This window comes from Oncorhynchus mykiss, chromosome 22 (assembly GCF_057628025.1).
Source record: "Oncorhynchus mykiss isolate SJ-2025 chromosome 22, ASM5762802v1, whole genome shotgun sequence".
NCBI classification, from domain to species: domain Eukaryota; kingdom Metazoa; phylum Chordata; class Actinopteri; order Salmoniformes; family Salmonidae; genus Oncorhynchus; species Oncorhynchus mykiss.
The window spans coordinates 32,102,634-32,127,675 of NC_143043.1; the positions used below are offsets into that span (position 1 = coordinate 32,102,634).

Here is a 25,042-nt window from a genome sequence, read left to right on the forward strand (position 1 = left end):
GAGCAGTGAATTTCAAACACAGAGTCAACCACAACAACCAGGAAGGTTTTCCAACGCCTCGCAAAGAAGGGCACCTATTGTTAGATGGGTAAAAATAAAAATACATTGAATATCCCTTTGAGCATGGTGAAGTTATTCATTAGGTTTTGGATGGTGTATCAATACATCGAGTCACTACAAAGATACAGGCAACCATAACTCAGTTTCCAGAGAGGAAGGAAACCACTCAGTGATTTCACCATGAGGCCAATGGTGTCTTTAAAACGATTACAGAGTTTAGTGGCTGTGATAGAAGAAAACTGAGGATGGATCAACAACATTTTGGTTTCTCTACAATACTGTACAGAATAAAACATATTCCAAGACATGCATCCAGTTTGCAAAAAGTCATTAAAGTAATACTGCCAAAAATGTGGAAAAGTCTATTCACTTTTAGTCCTGAATACAAAGTTTTATTTTTGTGGCAAATCCAATACAACACATTACTGAGTACCACTCTCCATATTTTCAAGTATAGTGGTGGCTGCATCATGTTATGGGTATGCTTATAATCGTTAAGTACTGGGGAGATTTTCAGGATAAGAAAGAAACGTAATGGAGCTACAGTAAGCACAAGCAAAACCCTAGAGGAAAACCTGATTCACTCTGCATTCCATCAGACACTGGGAAATGAATTTACCTTTCAGGAGGACAATAACCTAAAACACAAGGCGAAATCTACTGTACACTGGAATTGCTTACCAAGTAGACAGTGAATGTTCCTGAGTGGCCGAGTTACAGTTTTGATTGAAATCTACCTGAAAACCGATGGCAGGACCTGAAAATGATGGGCAAATTATGCAAAATCCAGGTATGGAAAGCTTTTAGAGATTTACCCAAAAAGACTCACATCTGTAATCGCTGCCAAAGGTGCTTCTACAAAGTATTGTCTCAGGGGTGTAAACATTTATGTAAATTAGATATTTCTGTATTTCATTCTCAATAAATGTGCAATCATTTCTAAAAAACATGCTTTCACTTTTTCATTGTGAGGTAGTGTGTGTAGATGGGTGAGATTTTTTTTTTTTTATCAATTTTGAATTCAGGCTAACAACAAAATGTGGACTAAATCAAGGGGTATGAATGCTTTCTGAAAGCACTGTATACTACAAATACATATTATGTGTTAGGTTTGTAGGGCAATAAAAATACTTCTAATGGTAAAGAGTAGCTAAATTGAAGGAAACATCGGGATATTTGCACTGAAACTGAAGCTATTTGCAAGTCTAAAGCAATCATATTTATACCATGAATTCTGTGAATTAACATTAACTCAAGTAAAACTAAATGGGATTATGCTGAGTGGGGCGAAAGGCCAGACAGTCAAACTATTGACTCCCAGTAAGTGCAGAGCCCCTCAAACACAGCGCCACTCTTGTCTGTCTGGTGACTATCAATCCCAATTGATTTGTGATCTAGAACAGATTTTTGACTACAGCGACGCATTGTTAATTTGCTTCCATATTTATTTCTTTTTTAAATCGAATAGGTCTACTGTATATGTCTGTAAACTGTAACCAATCTTTAGCTCATCAAACTTTGAGGAGACTGACTCAGAGGAATGTAAATATAGATGTATAAAATATATAATATAAAAATATACATTTTTCAGAATATGCTGTCTTTATTTTTTATCTTGCCCTATTGATTAACTAATTGTTTGCCGAAATTCGCATTGGGTGGCATGCGTAATTTTACGTATGAGTAATTTACACAAATTGAATAACTAATCCATTTCAAATTAGCCTGCATTAGGCTACAAAAATGGGTCGTATCATTTTCTTATGTCGCATTATAAACGATGTTATATTTATGGAGCAGGTGTCTGAAATTATGAAATAAACCAAAAATAAACACTAATAAGTAACCTTGTGAAATACTATTTAAAGTTAAAGCGCAGGAATCCATGAAACCAAGTGACACAAAACATGAACAGTAACTCTCAATAGCATATGTGAATAATGCACACAACCCAGATTAGGCTGGAAGTTTAATGATCATGTCAAATCCCATTGAACCTATACTGTGGCAACAATAGCCTACTACAGCAAACAGCATGGCATGCTACCAGGAATTGGATCATATAGAATTGAGCAAGTGACAAACCCAAAAGAAGATCAGTAATTCAGTACCATGCATGCCATACAATCCAGAATCCACATTACCTTTTTGCTGTCTGGCAGCGCGCAGAGCTTGCTGTCCCCTGTCAAAGAGCCAGACCTATTCTGTCCGATAGTTCCCTGCTGTGGCGACATGGTTTCCATCAAGGCTACTACAGTAGATCGCTTTAGTCTGCTGCTGCTTCAGACCACAGCGCACGTATTCATATTCCCATTGCATCCAAAGTTATCCAGCGATAGGACCAAACGAATAAAGAGGTAAACCGGTGAGAAATTCATAATTCACGGCAATATAACGGATAAAAACGAGACAAGACGCGTTAAATCAACCTGGACTGAGTTCATCACTGAAAGCTCAAAGAACGCACTGGCAAATTATAATTTCTAGTCGCTGTCAACGAGATCCACAAGGAGTCTTTCGGTCTGAAGCAGTGTATTCGTTTCGACTCAAACCCATGCGTAGGTTTGCCTCTACAGTCTGAACTGAGGGCGGTCCTAGCGCCGCTGGGTACCTAAAAATGAACATTTGCTCTAATAGAGAGGTAACTGTTCTAGCTCATAAATCACATGCAAACCGTTTGCAGACCAGGTGAAGGAATGCGCTCTGCATGCCAAGAATAACATGACTAATGCAAAATAATTTACGAAGTATGAATTTTCTACTGTATATACATGACACAGTCCACCCCACTCTCTGTATGCACACCCAATAGAGTTGGTCTGTTTGCCTTCAAACAACCTGTATACATGTCTCATTTTACCATGAAAAACTGCGTGGAAAAGGTAAAATATAGTCACAGGCCTACAATAAGTTGATACATTAATTTATAACTGCTCAATTAAGTCAAACCTGTAAAACAATACTAAACTTACTGTGCCATTTAATACAATGTATGAGATATGACACACTAGTGAGGACTGCCACAATTTATCTTTAACCAAAACGTTGGCATGTGGCTGATTTTTACAGTACGTTTTATCTGGAACTTGTATTCTCCCTCGCCCTCATATGGGTGCTAGCAAACATGTTAGGTGGTGCTAGGTATCAACAGCCAATCCAGTAGGGGCTATAGTGAGCTTTGATTGGTCATGCGTGCCGCGATGACACAGGGTATTTGCATAAAGTGCCGTTTTCCACAACTTTGGTCCCACCCTGTTCCCTTCTGTTGCCCATGCTCGCAACACCCAATGGTCTCCCGCCCGCTTCGCTTCTCTTCCATTGGAAATTAATGGCTTTTTAAAGTCAGAAAAGGATAATCATATGATAGGTAAGACATAAAAACCTTGCAGAGAGCCTATCCAACTGACAATATCTTAGAAAAAAAATACAAACTATTTCGACCAAGACGTAAAAATGACTGTACCTATCTAGCTAGCTACATGTCTTAAGCTAAAGTGTACTGTTAGCTAGCTAACATTAGCTGGCTGGCTCCCTAGCTAACGTTATTATTCGTATCCCACAGCTGTTTGCTTTGCTAGTTAGAGCCAAATATTAGTTAGCTAACATTGAACCTGGTTGGTTAGGTCCCAGCATTTTCATGCAGGGTAGTAACGACATGATTTGGCACTATGTTCATTGTTGTTTAACTAGCTAATGTTAGCTGGTTGGCTCGTTAGCCAACGTTACGTGACGTGTGTGATCTTACATGTTGTTTACATAGCGAGGTTCATTGTTTACTTAGCTAGGTAGCTACATTTCTTCAGCTAAAGTGTACCACACCTGTTGAATATGGTCGGTGTCAGTAAGCGTCTGCAAAAAAGCGTAATGATATTGTTGCCAGCTGAGCTGGTTAGGCTGTTTTCATGTTATCCATAGGTAAACAAATAATCAGCCAGTGTCAAGTTTGTGCTATGAAAGCTCCAAGAGGAAAATGAGATGGGTAGGGCTAAAGCTTAAGAGGGTGTGAACGATGCTGAATGGGTATAGACAAAGTAGAGCTCTTCACTAAATACCAAAACATTCAAAGGCCATTTTCTCAAAAGTGCGTTTACAAGTTTTTCAACTTTCAAAGCAGAATTACTTTCCCATTGTTCCTCAAAAATGCATTGTATGATATAGCATTTTGTAGCTCTGAGTCTTTACTTTTATCCAATGTAAAAAACACCATTTCAAATTTTGCTACATAAGACCGAATCCAGGTGGTGAGTCACATATGAGGAGATAGCTGAAGTCTCTACGTATCCATTGATGTAAATATATCCTCTGTCTGATTACCAGTTTGTCCACTAGATAGCAGTAAGAGATCACATGACATCTCTTGGCCACTTGAAACCAGTTGCGTCTGGTTTGGGTAGTGAGTCACTGTGCCAAACGGATTTTCAAGCCTGACATCTTAAAAGGACCTTAGCAATCAGGGCTTTCAATGACATTGCCAGAAGTAAGATTTGAGTTCGATTTCCAAAAAGACAACGCCTGTAGCTTTCAAATGATATGTCACTTTCTATTTTCTGATGTATTTGTTTTTTTGGTGTGGAGGTGCCCCCCTAAACTCACCGGACCCTGTACAGGTCCCAAAACAACCACTCAGAGTTTAACAGGTCCTAATTCTCCTAACCTGCTATGTTTATTCTCCTAACCTGCTGTGTAAGTTCTCCTAACCTGCTATTAAAAGTCAAATCTGACGTTAATTTGACCAAAGCTGGAGCCCTTCTAGCCATGAACCGCTCCTTCATCCATGCTTGCGTCGCCCAATGGTCCACCCGATCACTTCACTTCCCTCCATTGAAAATGAATGGCACTCTGTTGTTTCATCGCTCCCACCTTATGTGTAAATGCACTGTCAGACCAGAGATAGCGTTCACTCAGTCCCTTTGATCATCAGTCTGGTGGTCTGCAATGGCGCTCATGTTCGAATCCCCGAGCTGACAAGGTTCTGCCCCTGAACAGGCAGTTAACCCACTGTTCCTAGGCCGTCATTGAAAATAAGAATTTGTTCTTAACTGACTTGCCTGGTTAAATAAAGGTAAAATAAAAAAATGTGGATGTCAGGTGAGCAGATGGACTTTCCCTGGAACCCACCTTGACAGACAGATTCACAAAAATGCCACATTCATTTGTTGAGTACATTTTTTAAAAATTGTCACAAAAGAGTGGCCACCTCATTTTTGTTTGTTCCCATGAAAAGCATGTCTCAGTGGATAAACCAAAACTACACAAGTTTGGGTGTGTTAGAAATGTGGTTTGAGTTGCCAGTGGCGGACCATGTTTTGGTGTGGCATAGGCAATGTGTTTCCTCATATTCTCACTTCACTCATGAGTCGTGACAGTTGTTTTGAAAGACTAATGAAGCAGTAGGCCTATGGCGCTGGTATAGGCTAGTCACTTGAGTCACAAAGACTATTAGGCCTTGATATTGTTCCAAAATGAAGCCTTTTTTGAAGATACCACATCTGCAAGTGTTGCGGCTGACTATTTATCATAGTGTCTAGTCTAGTTCCCTAGTTGGCACAGCAACAATATGATATACACCTCATGGTCTGTGCCTCCCTCGGTCATTGTCAGTTCAAGGGGAAAGGGAGTTTAATTGCATCAGGGATTCTCCCTAGAAACAAGAATCAATATGTGGTTCTTGAATGTCATCTGACATTTGCTTTGAAGAGCGACAAAGACCATTCTCCGACAAGGTCTGGTGAGTGTTTGGAAACCAAACCTGGGGAAGGTATGGAGTTGAACAATTATCTATTTCAGTAAGGGAAAATTACTATTGACCTGGTATTTTTTCCAAGCCTGACATTCTTTCTATATAAACCAACTGCTGGCATACGATCTTCTCATCTTATCGTTTATAAGCAATGATTAAAACAAGACAGCATGTTTCTTAAATACCTGCCACATAAAAATATGTAATTTTATCTTATCAAATACTTCCTTCGACATCCACACCCTTACTATCAAGTAGGTTGATGTTACAGAATTGGATCAGAATGTTGACACTAGACCTGATGACATACACACTTCTCAGAGAGGGGAGAAAGGAGAGGAAAGGTTGGTCTGGCTGACATACAGGAGAAGATGAAAGGTTCAGAGGTTGTTTTTTAGGGTTTGGGCAGAGAGCAGACGATGGGATCTGACAGACAGACAGACAGACAGCATCCGCTTTGGGAATGGGAACTCTCCACTTTGGAAAGCTCTGAATCCCCATCTCAGTCCCAAAAATAGGGACATTTTCCCCTCAATCATTCCTAGTCTGAATCCCCAGTGACAAACACCGGGAAGAAAATGAAAGGCAGAAATGTCAACATCACCCTGCCGCAGTCTCTATTTCTCTCTCGGCCTCTTAATGCTTCTTTAAACATTGTGGCTGAGAAGCCAGGATAAGAGTTAGTCATGGGAGATTTGGAGGAGAGAGATGTAGATACAGACTGAGAAGGAGAATGGAGACTGAGGGAAAGACAGGGCTTGTGGTTGAAGTGACCATAGAGGAGGCAGAGATACACACAGAGACAAACAGAACAAGACAGAGACTGTGGGTTTATAAGTCTGTTGGTCAAAAACAATACTCTGGGAGAAAGGGTCTATAGGTTTACCATGGTTTAGCCTCTTACAGACAGATACAGTGCATTCGGGAAATATTCAGACCCCATGACTTTTTCCACATTTTGTTACGTTATGGCCTTACTCTAAAATTAAATATTTTATTTTTTTCATCAATCTACACACAATACCCCATAATGACGAAGTGAAAACAGTTGTATTTTTATTTTTGCATTTTAAGAAAAAATTAAAACTGAAATACCCTTTTTACATAAGTATTCAGACCCTTTGCTATGAGACTCAAAATTGAGCTCAGATACATCCTCTTTCCATTGATCATCCTTGAAATGTTTCTACAACTTGATTGATTGGAGTCCACCTGTGGTAAATTAAATTGATTGGACATGATTTGGAAAGGCACACACCCGTCTATATAATGTCCCACAGTTGACAGTGCACGTCAGAGCAAAAACCAAGACATGAGGTCAAAGGAATTGTTCGTAGAGCTCTGAGACAGGATTGTGTCGAGGCACAGATCTGGGGATGGGTACCAAAACATGTCTGCAGCATAAGTAGTGGCAGCATCATGCTGTGAGGATGTTTTTCAACAGCAGGGACTGGGAGACTAGTTAGGATCGAGGGAAAGATGAACAGAGCAAAGTACTCTGTGCTGCCACCACCATGCTTCCCCGTAGGGATGGTGCCAGGTTTCCTCCAGACATGATGCTTGGCATTCAGGCCAAGAGTTCAATGATGACAACCTGCTCCAGAGTGCTCAGGACCTCAGAGTGGGTGCGAAGGTTCACCTTCCAACAGGACAAGGACCCTAAGAACACAGCCAAAACAATGCAGGAGTGGCTTCGGGACGAGTCTCTGAATATCCTTGAGTGGCCCAGCCACAGCCCGGACTTGAAACCGATAGAACATCTCTGGAGACACCTGAAAATAGTTGTGCAGCGATGCGCCCCGTCCAACCTGGCAGAGCTTGAGATGACCTGCAGAGAAAAATGAGAGAAACTCCCCAAATACAGGTGTGCCAAGCTTGTAGCGTCATACCCAAGAAGACTCAAGGCTGTAATCGCTGCCAAAGGTGCTTCAACAAAGTACTGAGTAAAGGATCTGAATATTTATGTAAATGTGATATTTCAGTTTTTTATTTCTAACAACCTGTTTTTGCTTTGTCATTATTGGGTATTATGTGTAGATCGATGATACATTTTTTTTTATTAATCCATTTTAGAATAATGCTGTAACATAACAAAATGTGGAAAAAGTCAAGGGGTCTGAATACTTTCCAAATGCAGGAGACAGACAGGCATAATTACAGAGACAGAGGGACACAGGCAGTCTGGCCGACAGTCATAGACAGAGACACAGAGACACAGAGGGACAGTCAGTCAGAAACACAGGGACAGGGAGAGTCAGACAGTCTTCGCCTGTCTGCCTATCACATCTGCTCTCCTGTGGACACGCACACTCTGCCCCTCCCCCAGCTAATCTGATAAACTACACTACCTAGGGAGCTGGCTATTCTAATTACTGACTGTGCTCGTTGGTAGAGAGCATCCGTGTGTGTGTGCACACTACAGAGACCAGAGAGGACAGGCTCTATGACGATGCGGTGACTCGGTTTATGTCATCCCCTAGGGGTGGAATGGCCGACTGTTTTGGTTTCACAGAGCGGTCAACCTGGTGTTAGAGGAGACGGATAAACGGAACAGGGGATAACCCAGGACCTGTTGTGGGTGTGATGATTTAGTTGACTAAATGTATGCCCGGAGGTCCTATGTTTACTTTAAGGGAGCAGCCTCTGAGCCACAGAGTGGAATTGACCAATTAATGAGGCAATGCAATCATTCGTTTTGGGAAGCAAGGTAGAAATTAAATGGGGTCTGGGGGGAGGGGAAAGTTCAGGAAATGTCCTCTATATTGCTATTGCTACACCAAACACCAACAAAGCCATAGCCCTATCTGTCCTGGCATGTCACTGACAGTAGAGTGACCACAGAGGTTTTCATCCAGCCAGGTATGCATGACCGCACTTGCTCTCTGTTAGGACGGTCAAGACAAGTAGCCAACAAAGTCAGGCTAATCTTGACAATTTAGAAGAGAGAGGATAGTATAGGAGTGTGTTTATCTATGGCAGGCTGGCTTATCACTGGTGATGGCTTTGTACGTCAGCACTAACGTTTGAGCACTATGTGTGTGTGAGCTGCCATCAGCGCCAGGGACCTCTTATCATCCTCTCAGGGGTGAAGGGTCAAGCCCTGCATTCCAGCAGGGGTCAGGATCATTAGACAAAGGTCACCCCTGACTTCACTCAGAGGACAGAAGGTGGAAGGTTTGGTGAGGTGGTCAGGCTGAGTGGTTGGCTAAACGTATCCATACTCTTTGGTAAATGTACACCAGGGTTGGACAACTAACACACCTTCTTCTAACTGAAGGATGAACCATGAATAGTTGATCATTTTAAATCAGTTGTGTTAGTGCTGGTCTGGAAAAAAAACTTCACATAATATGGATACAGTATATCTAAGTGGATACAATATATCTAAGCTGTGGCACTTTGTACAGGACAGGACAGGAGCAGAAAGAATCACGTTCAATGGTGAGGGAGCGGTTCTGAAGAGTTGTAATTTTACGGCATTCTGTTCCGTTGTGGGTTTGTTAACCAGCAAGAGGAGCGGGAAGGCGTGGTTTGGATGGTATTAAAAGGCATGGTGTGTGTGTGTTTTAATGAGAGTGCACTGCTAGCTTTGCCCATTTACTGTGTAGGGACAGAAATAAAAGCAGAATTACAGTGTTGAAGTTTTTCCATCTTACATCCCAGAACCAACCCTCTCCAATATAATCACTCACTCACACACACATACACACACACAAAACTGTGTTGTGCAGACTAAAACAGCATGAAACATGGTCAAATGAATTAGCCAGGTACAGTCATTTTTTTAAACATTGAGAACTAGGTTGGTCCATTTTTGGATGAAATGAACCAGTTATCTACACTACAGTTTAAAAGTTTGCGGTCACTTAGAAATATCTTTGTTTTCCTTGAAAACATACATGAAATAAGTTGCAAAATGAATAGGAAATATTGTCAAGACGTTGACAAGGTTATAAATAATGATTTTTTAATTGAAATAATAAATGTGTCCTTCAAATTTTGCTTTCATCAAAGAATCCTCCACTTGCAACATTCTAGTTGTCAATTTGTTGAGGTAATCTGAAGAGATTTCTCCCCATGCTCCCTGAAGCACCTCCCACAAGTTGGATTGGTTTGACGGGCACTTCCTACATACCATATGGTCCAGCTGCTCCCACAACAGCTCAATAGGGTTGAATTCGGTGACTGTGCTGGACACGCCATTATAGACAGAATAGCAACTGACTGCTTCTTCCCTAAATAGTTATTGTATAGTTTGGAGCTGTGCTTTGGGTCATTGTCCTGTGGTCGGAGGAAACTGGCTCCAATTAAGTGGCATCCACGGGGTATGGCATGGCGTTGCAAAATGGAGTGATAGCCTTCTTTCTTCAAGATTCCTTTAACCCTGTACAAATCTCCCACTTTACCACCAGCAATGCACCCACAAACCATCACATTGCCTCCACCATGCTTGACAGATGACGTCAATCACTCCTCCAGCATATTTTAATGTTTTCTCCTTCACATGAATGTTCTTCTTTGTGATCCGAACACCTCAAACTTAGATTGGTCTGTCCATAACACTTTTTTCCAATCTTCCTCTGTCCGGTGTCTGTGTTCTTTTGTCCATCTTAATCTTTTATTTTTATTGACCAGTCTGAGATATAGCTTTTTCTTTGCAACTCTGCCTAGAAGGCCAGCATCCCGGCGTCACCTCCTCACTGTTGACGTTGAGACTGGTGTTTTGCGGGTACTATTTAACGAAGCTGCCAGTTGAGGACTTGTGAGGCATCCGTTTCTCAAACTAAACACTAATATACTTGTCCTCTTGCTCAGTTGTGCACCGGGGCCTCCCACTCCTCTTTCTATTCTGGTTAGAGCCAGTTTACTACTCCCTTCTGTGAAGGGAGTAGTACACAGTGTTGTATGAGATCTTCAGTTTCTTGGCAATTTCTCGCATGGAACAGCCTTTATTTCTCAGAACATGAATAGACTGACAAGTTTCAGAAGAAAGTCTTTGTTTCTGGCCATTTTGAGCCTGTAATCAAACCCACAAATGCTGATGCTCCAGATACTCAACTAGTCTAAAGACAACAGTTTTCAGCTGTGCTAACATAATTGCAAAAGGGTTTTCTAATGATCAATTATCCTTCTAAAATGATAAACTTGGATTAGCTAACACAACGTGTCATTGGAACACAGGAGTGATGGTTACTGATAATAGGCCTCTGTACGCCTATGTAGGTATTCCATAAAAAAAAAATCTGACATTACCAGCTACAAGTCATTTACAACATTAACAATGTCTACACTGTATTTCTGATACATTTGATGTTATTTTAATGAACCAAAAATGTGCTTTCTTTCAAAAACAAGGACATTTCTAAGTGACCCCAAACTTAGTGTACCTTTGATAGCTTGCTAGCTAGGTAGCTCCCATGTCAATTTCAAGTCTTTCTAAACTAATATCTGACTAACTCGGAAATAGTCTCAGTAGGAAAGTTACTTGGCTAACGCATCATGCTTTGTGACATTAGTGACATTAGTGTTTTCACTTATTGTATCTGCATGCTTATTGAGCTCTCCCTTTGGCACTCATTCGTTTGTGACGTGAGCTGGCTGCTCATTCTAAATAGTATAATCTAATCTGTTCAAAACAGTGGCAGCATGGGCAGCAGTGAGCATTCGGTTTTTGACATGCAAAAGTGAAATAGATGTATTTATGCAGTTGTTCAAATGAACAGATCGCTTTATATAAAGAAACTATAGATAAAGTTCGAAAACTTGCCAAAATATTTCTGTCATGCTGCTTTGTTGACAACTCCAACCAACCAATCAGCGGCTGCCACTGGACAGCGGTTTAAAAAAGGGATGTAAGCCACATGAGTGTTTGAAACAGACATGATTGTGTGGAGGGAGAAGAGTGGCCGTGTCCGAATACCCGTACATGCGTTCTAAATAGTTGGCATTTTGGGTATGCATAAACAGAATGTTTTTTGGTATGTGAAATATAGAAAAGGAGTATGCTTTTGTGGCTTATGCAAAAACAGAATGTTTTATAGTGTGTGAAATTTCAAAAATGTTGTATGCTTTAAACGTCAGGACGTCATCATCTTTTCATGTAGTTGAATTCGCTGCACACTATTGAGGAAGAGGGTCGTCTTTTCAGATCCACATGATAATGAGATGGGGACGCTGTACCAAAATGAATGAATGTCAGGAAACAACGTAATTGCGCATTAGATGGCGCATTCTCCGTATGGGTGAGTCTAGTATGCTGATATTTGTTGCTTAGTACATACATTTTTACTAAACAGTATGTTCTAAATAGTGTGTAGTATGATTAGTATACTGAATGCAGTTTTAGTAAACAGTAGGAAAGACAGGTTTCGGAACACGGCCATTGTGACTGGATTATGTGAGTCAGGCTTTTCAGGAAGAGCTGGCAGGGATGAATGAGAGGTTAGACACAATAAACTCCATCAGTATGTATGCGTGTGTGTGTGTGTGTGTGTGTAGCACATTTCTCAGAAAATCTGCTGAGAATGCAATCTAGAAATCTAAGAGGTTTGTACAGTAATGACATTGCTAAACCTCCTCCACGGCTTCACCATCATCATCATTTCCCTGAAAATGACTCATGGTTTTCTTCCTCAAGTAATGTGGTTGCACGCTCCATGGTGGCAGTCGAAACAATAACGTGTGTGATTCACACTTCAACAGTGTTTAGATTTAGAAAAACCCTAGGCTCTGCCATGTCCCGAACAACCGGATGTTCCAGTTTTCAGGGGCCTGTGACTTGACTTCCGCTTTTGGGCATTAACAAGGCGACACTCCATCTTAACTCCTCCTCCACATTTACTGAATTGGTTGAAGAGTGCAGAAGAGAACCTCCCAACTGTTTTTTATCTTCTCGTCAAATCTGCTACGTTAGGTTAGAAAATCCCTAATCTCGGTTAACCCAGAACTTAAGTCTTGTGTAATTGGTCAGATGCTCGATTAAATTCTGGGCCCATACATGTTAATAACCTCTTTTGGCTAGGGGGCAGTATTTTGACATCTGGATGAAAAGCGTGCCCAAAGTAAACTGCCTGTTACTCAGGCCCAGAAGCTAGGATATGCATATAATTGGTATATTTGGATAGAAAAAAACTCAAAAGTTTCTAAAACTGTTAAAATAATGTCTGTGAGTATAACAGAACTCATATGGCAGGCAAAAACCCGAGGTCAAACCATCTGGGAAAAAAACATAATTCAGCCCACCACTGTTTCCAATGGCTGTCATGTTTAATATGAAGGGAAAACCTCCCAGATTGCAGTTCCTAGGGCTTCCACTAGATGTCAACAGTCTTTAGAAAGAGTTTCAGGCTTGTTTTTGGAAAAATTAACGCGTTCTTTGCTTTTTATCTCCGGTAAAGACAATAATGATTATCCGTCTTAAATGTTATTGTTTATTTACATATTAGGGTACCTGAGGTTTGATTATAAACGTTGTTTGACTTGTTTGGAGAAGTTTATTGGTAACGTTTGGGATTCATCTTGTATGCATTTTGAAGGAGGGAAACCGATGGATTATTGAATGAAGTGCGCCAGCTAAATTGAGTTTTGGGAGATATAAAGAAGGACTTTATCGAACAAAAGGACCATTTGTGATGTAGCTGGGACCTTTTGGAGTGCCAACAGAAGAAGATCTTCAGAGGTAAGGCATTTATTTTATTGTTATTTCTGACTTCCGTGGCGCACCTGCCTGGTTGAAAAATGTTTTTAATGCTTTTGTGTGTGGGGCGCTGTCCTCAGATAATCGCATGGTGTGCTTTCGCCGTAAAGCCGTTTTGAAATCTGACACAGCGGCTGGATTAACAAGAAGTTAAGCTTTTTTCTGATGTATGACAGTTGTATTTTCATGAATGTTAAATATGACTATTTCTGTCATTTGAATTTCACACTCTGTAGTTTCACCGGATGTTGTTGAGGTGGGTCGCTAGTGGAACGCCTGCGCCAGAAAGGTTTTATGAGAAGAGAGAGAATGAGGATCGGAACTGGAACAAAGAGCTCCATCCCCTCTTTTTGCAAGTTGCGGGCAAGACTATGGGCCAAATGTCCCCTCCCCTTCCAATATTCGAAAGATGCTAACACACCTGCGAAATCATGATTTGTCCAAAGCACCGGAACTAATGCTACTCGTTAGCTCACACATCCAGTTGTATCATGACATGTATACAGTATGTTTACATAGTGTGTCCACGAGAGATAAGAAAAACCCCAATTACTGAAGTTTGCCAGACGTTGTTTACGTATTTTTATTTATTTTTATTAATTATTCTTTAATTGATTGTACATTGACTGTGTTGCGTTTGTTTGTTACAGTTAGCGCTGTAATCAATTTGTCTATCAGTAGGGTCAAAGATTAGTAATGTTCTTGATGGATGGATCAAAAGGTTTGGTTTCAGAAAAGGAGCTTCTGCTTTCAAAGAGCAACCTGCTACAGATTCTGGGAAGACTTAGGTGGTGGTGATATCCCTTGTTTATCAGTTAAGAAAAGATAGAGTGGGAATTTGAGATGGATTCACTCAGAGCACCTTGGAATGTGAATACAAGATGCGTCTTTCTTTGCGTTTAGAATGTGTGAGTGTGTTGCCTTTGGTGCTACAGATTAATTTTATGGGGGTGTGAGCAGAAGAGACTGTAGCACCTAAAAGCCTACACAGATCTATTTGGGTTCTGATGGGCATGAGTGGGTCTCTTATATACAGGACCAGTCAAAAGTTTGGACACACCTACTCATTCAAGGGTTTTTCTTTATTTTTTACTATTTTCTACATTGTAGAATAATAGTAAAGACATCAAAACTATGAAATAACACATATGGAATCATGTAGTAACCAACAAAAAAAAGTGTTAAACAAATCAAAATATAGTTTAGAATTTAGATTCTTCAAAGTACCCTCCCTTTGCCTTGATGACAGCTTTGCACACTCTTAGCATTCTCTCAACCAGCTTCATCTGCTTTTCCAACAGTCTTGAAGGAGTTCCCACATATGCTGAGCACTTGTTGGCTGCTTTTCCTTCACTCTGCAAAAACATCTCAATTGGGTTGAGGTTGGGTTAATTTAGTTAAGAGAGATTATCCGTTCACCTACTCTGCGTCTCACAAAGGCACTCGAATGAAATTATCCTCTGCAGCAGAGGTAACTCTGGGTCTTCCTTTCCTGTGGCGGTCCTCATGAGAGCTAGTTTCATTATAGAGCTTAATAGTTTTTGCGACTGCACTTTCAGTTCTTGAAATTTTCCTGATTGACTGAACTTCATGTCTTAAGGTAATGATGGACTGTCATTTCTCTTTGCTTATTTGAGCTGTCCTTGCCATAATATGGACTTGGTCTTTTACCAAATAAGGCTATCTTCTGTATACCACCCATAACTTGTCACAACACAACTGATTGGCTCAAACGCATTAAGAAGGAAAGATATTCCACAAATTAACTTTTAACAAGGCACACCTGTTAATTGAAATGCAGTCCAGGTGACTACCTCATGTAGCTGGTTGTGAGAATGCCAAGAGTGTGCAACGCTATCATCAATGCAAAGGGTGGCTACTTTGAAGAATATCAAATATAAAATATGTTCAGATTTGTTTAACACTTTTTTGGTTACTACATGATTCTATATGTGTTATTTCATAGTTTTGATGTCTTCATTATTATTCTACAATGTAGAAAATAGAAAAACCCTTGAATGAGTAGCTGTGTCCAAACTTTTGACTGGTACTGTATGTCACGTTTGATTCTTGTAGGAGTCAGGTAGTATTAGTTCAACTCCACAGAGTAAGTCCAACCTCTCTCTGCCTCTATGTGTGGGCTGGTGAAATCTAACAGTGGGACTCTTTGAAGATGGTCACAAGAGAGACTAATGGACAGTTATATTTATTAGTGGGACTCGTGCCAAAAGCACGCACGCTAAACATCCACATTTAATGAAATCTTTTGTTGCCATAGCAGGAAAACTGGTCCTGAGGAGAAATAATGGAGCCACATAACTAACCTTCACATGCTAAAAATAGCTCTAATAATCAGGGGGAGGCCCCTATGTTTCTCTCCATATTCTCTTTCAAATGAGAAGCAGGGCTTTTTTCCCTCCCTCCCCTCAGTCTCTCTGCCTCCCTCCTCAACAGATGAGACAGACTTGTGGAAAGACTATGTGCTCTCTGTTATCATGTAGTGATGATAAAGTGAAAATGCAGCCGGTAGATAGGAATTTAAGCACTGTGAAGCCTATCAGATAAAAGTAATGACAGAAATCCATGTCACATATAGGAGACAAGAGACACATATAGTGCCTTCAGAAAGTATTCATTCTCCTCGACTTATAGAATAAATAATAAATACAAATCTCCCATCTACACACAATAACCCATAATGACAAAGTGAAAACATGTTTTTAGAAATCTAGCCTGTGCTTAGGTCCATTCTACTTGTAAGATTTGTTTATTTAATTTTTTTATTTCACCTTTATTTAACCAGGTAGGCTAGTTGAGAACAAGTTCTCATTTACAACTGCAACCTGGCCAAGATAAAGCATAGCAGTGTGAACAGACAACAGAGTTACACATGGAAGATTGTGAAGATTGTTCCATTTAATTAGATCTGCTTTCATGTTGTTGTGTAATGGGATAAAGTTATCTTTCTGCATGTTGTTTGTTGTCACTTATTAAGCATTCTAAGTATTTAATATGTTTGTGGTCCACTTAAAGAATAGCTGTAGATCATGAGTTATTCTATTTATTTTTTGTGTTGCCATTATTTAAATTTTTTTCATGTACATTTAACATCCTGCGATTTTAGAGTATTCTGAAACTAGGACATCCCTGTCTTGTGCCCCTTTCTAAAGCAAATTCATCAGATAACATAGTGTATTTTTGCTTAAGGATATTTATATAATATTTTTATGAAATCTATTATTTCAGCTGAAAAGTTGAAGGCTTCCAACGTTTTGAATAGAAAAGGCCATTCAAGACGATAAAAATCTAGTTGTTTTGCATATTGTTTTATACTGAATTTTTTTTTGTATTTTTTTGAAAGCTTCTATTTTTAATAAACCCTGTTTGATTAATATGTATCAAGTCTGGTAATACTTTTTCCATTAAGTTATTTACACCACCTACCTCTCATAACATTGAAGAAATGAAAAGACAGAAGAAAGAGGGAGATGAGAGAGGAGGTATAAACCAAATAAATGTCATTCTCTCTTTCTTGTGTGTGATGGATGTGAGACAAGGGTTTGCTTTCTGCCACTTCTCTCCAGAGAAAGACATGAAGGGACTGTGCTGCTGCCTTGACGACACATGATATATCCGTCACAGGTCAGGTTCTCCCTTGAGTGTACTACCTGAGGTTGCCACTGGAGGGCACCCTGGGGTTACTTCTAGTATCCAGGTGACCCTGATTGGGCTTATTGGGATCACCTGCTGGATGACTATTTAGGTTCCTATGTGGACTGGGCCAGTTGCTAAGGTCTCATGTTTTGTTCAGTGTTCGCTTGTGCCATTGCTTTGTTATGAAGACATTAAGTAAATATTCTGGATTTACCCTTACCTGTTGTGTTTCTCTGCACCTGGGTCCAAGTTCGTACTAGCACCATTGTCACAGTAGACCTGGGCCACAAAATGGACCTAGCAGAGATTTCTCCGTCGTCCGAGGGACACTCCGAGCTACACCACTTACGGTCGGCTCTCACTCACCATTGAACAGTGATTGGTCACCATGAGGCGCGGCTGAAGAAATTGTCGGGGGATTTAGGAACTATTGTGTACACTCTGCAGACGGGACAGACGGGAGCAACTGCTGCTGCTGCACCTGTGGCAGTTTCTAACCCTCCACTTCCTACCAGCTCATCTCCTCCCCTCGGGAGCCTCATCTCCCAGCACCGGAGCACTATGAGGGGCATCCTGGGAGGTATCCTGGGTTCCTGTTCCAACGTCATTGGTCTTCGAGCTGCAGGCATCAACGTTTCCCACCGAGCATTCCAGAGTGGCATATGTCATCTCCTTGCTCTCCGGACGGGCTCTGACATTTGTTTCAATTGGCAAAGCTTCACCCAGGAGATGAGGGTTTTTGATCACCCCATCAGTGGCAGGAACGCTGCTCACAGACTCATTGCGATTCGGCAGGGCAGCCGGAGAATAGCTGATTATGCCATTGACTTTTGGACGCTCGCCGCTGAGAGAGGTTGGAATATAGAGGCACTTCACTCAGTGTTTATGAATGGACTCAGTGAGGTTCTCAAGGACAAACTGTCTTCCCAGGACAACCCTGACACTCTGGAGGAGCTTATCGTATTGGCCATCCAGATGTACAATCGGCTTCGGGAACGTGGTCATGAGGACGGAGGGGTTCCTAGTTGGTTCCAGTGTTTCCGGCCCCGCTTAGGGAGTCGATTCTTCAATTGTTCCACTGCTGTATGCTGGGCCTGCTTGTCCTGTACCCCGGCAGGGTTCTCAATTCGGCTATGGTTCTCCTTCATATCCTTCAGAGGAGCCGATACAATTGGGAGGCAGCAGACTTTCCGCTCTAGCTCAGCTAGTATTCACCTCCGCCTCGCATGACAGCCAGCCTACACGGTGTGATGCATCCTCTCCAGTCTATAATTCTGGCAAGGCACTCAGTATCTCATGGACTGGGTGGGTTACAGGCCTGAGGAAGGTTCCTGGGTTCTGGCCCAGGACATTTTGGACTCCGGACTCATTCGGGACTTCCGTCAATGTCCTGTGTTCAATAAAAATGTCTACATTTTCTCCTTCCCGCTGTCCTGTCTGTCCTCCATTTGCCACATCCCAGAATGGAACAGTATAACTGGATGAACCAGATGCTCCAGTGCTTGAAGGAAAAACTTTATTCTCTGCTCTCTCTCTGAATTCTGCAAAAGTGCACATGAAAGTCAGTTATGTTTTATTTTTAAGAATTTGACATTGTGAATGAACCGCCTTCTAGGCTGGCAAGGGAAGTTTCACACAGCGGGAGGTTTAATGCTTAAAACAGAATTATTATTATTTTTACTACCTTATTCCCCAGCCAGGAGTCCCAGTTGCAGAAGCCACCGTGGCCCAAACAACCTAATGACCTAATTGCTTAATGGATGGCTTGGGAGGTGGAGCAACCCAGAGAGCCCAACTCAAACCAGCTAATGTATTTGGCCATCTTGAAGCAGCTTGGCTCATAACATTCCAACTACGATGTGGAAACAATCCCACCGACATCGGCCCCAGAGTAATATTTCCAGAGCAACAGATATAGAAGACAACTGTGTGAGTTATTGAAACCAAACCACAGTTAGAAACATCATACCCCTCTTCCTCATTCTTCAGTGTCTAACTGTTCAATCTGACCTCTAGATCATGTTGCAAAGAAAGAATGAAAGATCTAGTCAATTTTAGATCAGGGATGAGCATCTGGCAGCTCGCAACAGTAAATTGAGACCCCAACTCTGGGTCAAAAATGTGAGATGGGGGGTGGATGTGGGTACTCAGATCCGTAAGCAACTGCGGCCCCTCATGATAAAGTTCAAATTTTTTGTGGCCCCCACCCCAATTAAAGTTGCCCATCACTGGACTGGATAGTAATTCTCCATTTCTCCAGTGGCCTGTGTCACAACAGGTATTCATGTTGACTCGTGTTGTCTTCAGGACATCTGTGAGGGCAGTTGAACAGCAGAGGGAGGTCCTCTCCACCCCCCCCCCCCTCCATTCTCTCCCACTCCAGCCTCTTGCCCCTCTCTCTGCTCTCCATCCTCAGAGTCCTCAAAGTTGTTGTCCAAAAGTTGTCAGAGCCCATTTCATCATTAACTCTATTATCCCTCCATACCTCCATTGTTCCCATACCTTCATCGTTCACCTCCTCCTTAAACTGAAAACACAGGGTCATTGAGACATCTAAACCACATACCCCCCTCTGGGTGGTAAAGGCTTCCGCATGCCCTGTTTCGGCTGGCGCCTGACTAAAATCGGCTAGGTGAATGGAATGAGTGTTCTCGCATAATTCCCTTAAAACAGGGGTTCCCAGATTTTTTCCACTCGGGGCCCCCCTTCCGGCATTGGGGAACATCCCCCCCCCCCCCCTTCATGCACGCGCCATACAAACCTTTCACACCCCTTTTTTTGGTGGAGAGCATTTTGCAGGTTTAAAGCTTATTTTCTGCAATTCTAAACACTTTGTCATGGGTGCAAAGAACATTTTTCAGTTTTAAAGCACATTTTCTTGCAATTCTATACATTTTTCAATGTCTAATGTGTATTCATGTGATTTGAGTGACTTAAAAATTACAACAATATCTATGGGCTAAAAAAAACTAAATAAAAAAAAGTTTGCTGACATGGGCTACTTGATCTGGACATTTCTGACAATTTATACATACAGTGCCTTGCGAAAGTATTCGGCCCCCTTGAACTTTGCGACCTTTTGCCACATTTCAGGCTTCAAACATAAATATATAAAACTCTATTTTTTTGTGAAGAATCAACAACAAATGGGACACAATCATGAAGTGGAATGACATTTATTGGATATTTCAAACTTTCTTAACAAATCAAAAACTGAAAAATTGGGCGTGCAAAATGATTTACTTTCAGTGCAGCAAACTCTCTCCAGAAGTTCAGTGAGGATCTCTGAATGATCCAATGTTGACCTAAATGACTAATGATGATAAATACAATCCACCTGTGTGTAATCAAGTCTCCGTATAAATGCACCTGCACTGTGATAGTCTCAGAGGTCCGTTAAAAGCGCAGAGAGCATCATGAAGAACAAGGAACACACCAGGCAGGTCCGAGATACCGTTGTGAAGAAGTTTAAAGCCGGATTTGGATACAAAAAGATTTCCCAAGCTTTTCCCAAGCTTTAAACCCAAGGAGCACCCAAGGAGCACTGTGCAAGCGATAATATTGAAATGGAAGGAGTATCAGACCACTGCAAATCTACCAAGACCTGGCCGTCCCTCTAAACTTTCAGCTCATACAAGGAGAAGACTGATCAGAGATGCAGCCAAGAGGCCCATGATCACTCTGGATGAACTGCAGAGATCTACAGCTGAGGTGGGAGACTCTGTCCATAGGACAACAATCAGTTGTATATTGCACAAATCTGGCCTTTATGGAAGAGTGGCAAGAAGAAAGCCATTTCTTAAAGATATCCATAAAAAGTGTCGTTTAAAGTTTGCCACAAGCCACCTGGAAGACACACCAAACATGTGGAAGAAGGTGCTCTGGTCAGATGAAACCAAAATTGAACTTTTTGGCAACAATGCAAAACGTTATGTTTGGCGTAAAAGCAACACAGCTGAACACACCATCCCCACTGTCAAACATGGTGGTGGCAGCATCATGGTTTGGGCCTGCTTTTCTTCAGCAGGGACAGGGAAGATGGTTAAAATTGATGGGAAGATGGATGGAGCCAAATACAGGACCATTCTGGAAGAAAACCTGATGGAGTCTGCAAAAGACCTGAGACTGGGACGGAGATTTGTCTTCCAACAAGACAATGATCCAAAACCTAAAGCAAAATCTACAATGGAATGGTTCAAAAATAAACATATCCAGGTGTTAGAATGGCCAAGTCAAAGTCCAGACCTGAATCCAATCGAGAATCTGTGGAAAGAACTGAAAACTGCTGTTCACAAATGCTCTCCATCCAACCTCACTGAGCTCGAGCTGTTTTGCAAGGAGGAATGGGAAAAAATGTCAGTCTCTCGATGTGCAAAACTGATAGGGACATACCCCAAGCGACTTACAGCTGCAATCGCAGCAAAAGGTGGTGCTACAAAGTATTAACTTAAGGGGGCTGAATAATTTTGCACGCCCAATTTTTCAGTTTTTGATTTGTTAAAAAGTTTGAAATATCCAATAAATGTCGTTCCACTTCATGATTGTGTCCCACTTGTTGTTGATTCTTCACAAAAAAATACAGTTTTATATCTTTATGTTTGAAGCCTGAAATGTGGCAAAAGGTTGCAAAGTTCAAGGGGGCCGAATACTTTCGCAAGGCACTGTATATGTAGATTCAATGGTCGTAAAGATGGGGAGAGGTCTGTCCGTAATAAAGAGATGCTCTGCAGTTAGATTTGGGTATGTCATTTTAGGCGAAAATGTAAAAAAAAGGGGCGGATCCTTATTAACAGCAAAAAGTAGCAAATCTGATGTTGAAGAGAGATAATAAAATATGTCTAGTGAGATATAATGTAAATCCACAGTGGGATACAAAATGACCATACATGGGAAATATTTGTTACAGTATTAGTGTTAGCCACCTGTTGATTAGGCAACAATTGGACCCCCCCATACACTCTACTTGTTGTGTGTGTGTGTGAGTGGTTGTTTATCTACACACATTAGGCTGTGTGTGTGTGTGTGTGTGTGTGTAAGATAGAGAGACAAGGCACATGCATTAACACATGCAATCCACACTTACATTTACTTTATAGTACTTTATAGTAAATGTTTACTGGAATGTAAAACGTATGGAAGACCTATAGCACATTCCTGTTTTATGCCCCCCAACACTCCTGATCAGTGTTATACTGTTAGTACTCACATGGTGTCAATATATAGCTAATCCATTCCAAACCGTCTACAGCATGGTTTTGACATTATAGGTCTCTGGTGTTTCATTACCAGCATTCCCCCTGGTTCTACGCTCTCTCTCTCACACACACACACACTCCTAACTGTCTGCTACCAAGCTCAATTGAAGGCGGCTGACGCTTTACTGTAACCCTGTGAACTACCATCAGAGAGACCGCCATAGTCATAGGGCTCTGGGTAAATGTCTGCACAGGCACCAAATCGGTCACATACTGGGGTAGAATGACAGATTTTTACCTTGTCAGCTCAGGGATTCAATCCAGCAACCTTCGGTTACTGGCCCATCGCTCTAACCACAAGGCTACCTGCTACCCCATCAAGAGACCTAACATGTGCCAGGAAAACATTCCCCACACCATTACAACACCGCCACCAGCCTGTACCATTGACACTAGGCAGGATGTTGTTTATGCCAAATCCTGACTCTGCCACTAACATGACGCAACTGGAACCGGGATTCGTCAGACCAGGCAAAGTATTTCCACTCAATTTTCCTATGTTGGTGATGGCATGCCCCTGGAGCAACTTCCTCTTGTTTTTAGCTAATAGGGCCGGAACCCGGTGTGGTCCTCTGCTGCAATAGCCCATCCGTGACAAGGCCCGAAGAGTTGTGCGTTCCGTTATGCCGTTCTGCACTCCACTGTTGTACTGCACCGTTATTTGCCTGTTTGTGGCCTGCCTGTTAGCTTGCACGATTCTTGCCAGTCTCTTTCGACCTCTCTCATCAATTAGTTGTTACACCATTCTCAGTAAACGTCAGACACTGTCGTGCATGAAAAGCCCAGGAGGCCGGCCATTTCTGAGATTTTGGAACAGGCGCGCCTGACACCGACGATCATATCACGCTCAAAGTCACTTAGGTCACTCCCTTTGTCCATTCTAGCGTTCAATCGAACAGTAACTGAATTCCTTAATGCCCATCTGCCTGCTCTATATAACAAGCCATGGCCACGTGACTCAGTATCTGTAGGAGCAAACCATTTGTGAACACGGTGGTGTTCCTAATAAACTGGCCACTGAGTACCTCGCAAGGTCACAGATTGTCACAAGGAACACTAAACCACATAATACAGTGTATGGCAAAGATACTGTGTATGCCAAATATTAATTGAGGCTGACATGATGTTATGGATATCATGTCTAGAGGTAGAAGATAGATGGCTTTGGCTATCTGAAATGAACAAAGTACTTCACATGATAACTATGTTAACCCAAAAGAAACACTACATATTCCACAGCTAGTGAGCCAGACTGGATCAACAGGTTTCTTATTCACGGCACGCGTCATCTAAAAACACATGCCTGAGCCCACATTTCCAAGGCCCCTGCCACCATTGTTGAATTATACCCCATTACGAAGCATGAACAAGTTTGTCCAGAGGGTAGAAAATAACAATTAGGTAAGGTAAGGTAAGGTAGTCTGGTTTTTGACTCACTTTAACCTGGTAGAACTCTACACAGCTCCTAGACCTGTCCCTCTTAGGATCTTCAGGATTGCCGTCTCCCAGTAATAGCTCCATGTCAAACGTTTTCTGTCCCAGTGGCATCGCCGCTGGGTGTATGTCTGAGTTTCTGTGTGTAGTTGAGATTCAGCAAGTTTGAGGTTCAGTCTGTCTAACTTGACTTATGTGTCTCTCTTCTTTTTCTCTTTCTCACCTCTCTCCTTCCCTCTCGGTCTCAGATGTGCCCTACCTACACATTCACATCAACAAGTGTCTGGGTGTGTGCTGCCTCAGGTCCTGGTAGCAAACAGGTAGAGAAAGGATATCTGAAGCTGAGCGGTATTACTCAGTCTTCCATTTGTAGATGGAGAAAGCCTGGCTAATCTAATCACTTCTCCGCTCTTTGGCTGACCTAGCTTTCTCCTGGCTGCTCCATGCATGTTGTCCCATCCAGAGTAGCCCCAGTGTGGATGGGTGAGTCGGGCATTGTGCTCCTCTGTACAGGCTAGCTCTGTCCATCCCTCTCAGCTCAGCATTCTGTCAGGTGGAAGATCTGCTCACACACACAGGCCAGGGGGGAGGGGATAGGGGAGGGGCTCAGGGGGTAGGGGGTGGGGTTTGGGGCATGCTCCATACAGATTTTAAAAAGGAGGGAAGCAGGGAGCAAATCATCACTAATCCCCAACACTCCCTCCCTTCGCCGCCCCCGCCCTTCGTTGCCCTGTCGCCCTCCCCAATGTGGTCAGCAGAGTTGTGGGGTGATGATTGTGCATGTGAGGGGGGGGGGGGGGGGGGGGGGGGGGGGGGGGGCAGTGTGTGTCACTGCTTTGCAACCTACACAGGCACAGCATACACACACAAATAGACAAGCTTTATCATTGCAGATATCTGTTTTGGATGCTGTCACTTAACATATTACTCTCTATCTCCAAATTCCACGTTACTCTTCTCCACCTGTGTGAATTCTCATCAAACTCCTCTATAGCCAGTCAACTCTTTAATCGCTCTTCTCCCCTCTCTGTGTCCTCTATTCCCTTATCTCAACCTCTCCTCCCGTTTATGCTTGTAGATGAGAGAGGACAGAGAGAGGAGAGGGAGTGGAGACAGTGGATCACTTAAGCCTCTTTGTGATGTCCAGACTAAACACTGCAGTCAGACAGTTCAGTGCTGCGGCAACCTAGACAGACTGACGGC

The 25,042-nt window shown here is 42.0% G+C and overlaps 1 protein-coding gene across 2 annotated transcripts in view; it reads right to left on the minus strand.

Moving 5' to 3' along the window:
* Positions 1-25,042, minus strand: part of LOC110502078 (rho GTPase-activating protein 20) — a 107,054-nt gene that overhangs the window by 46,577 nt on the left and 35,435 nt on the right. The window contains exon 1 of one of the 2 annotated variants that reach the window (XM_036958998.2): positions 2,205-2,645. The exons of the other annotated variant lie outside the window; for it this stretch is intronic. Coding sequence (XP_036814893.1) covers positions 2,205-2,303 — 99 coding nt within the window. The 5' untranslated portion in view covers positions 2,304-2,645. Of the gene's footprint in view, positions 1-2,204; positions 2,646-25,042 lie in introns of those variants that run through there. 2 annotated transcript variants of the gene reach the window in all.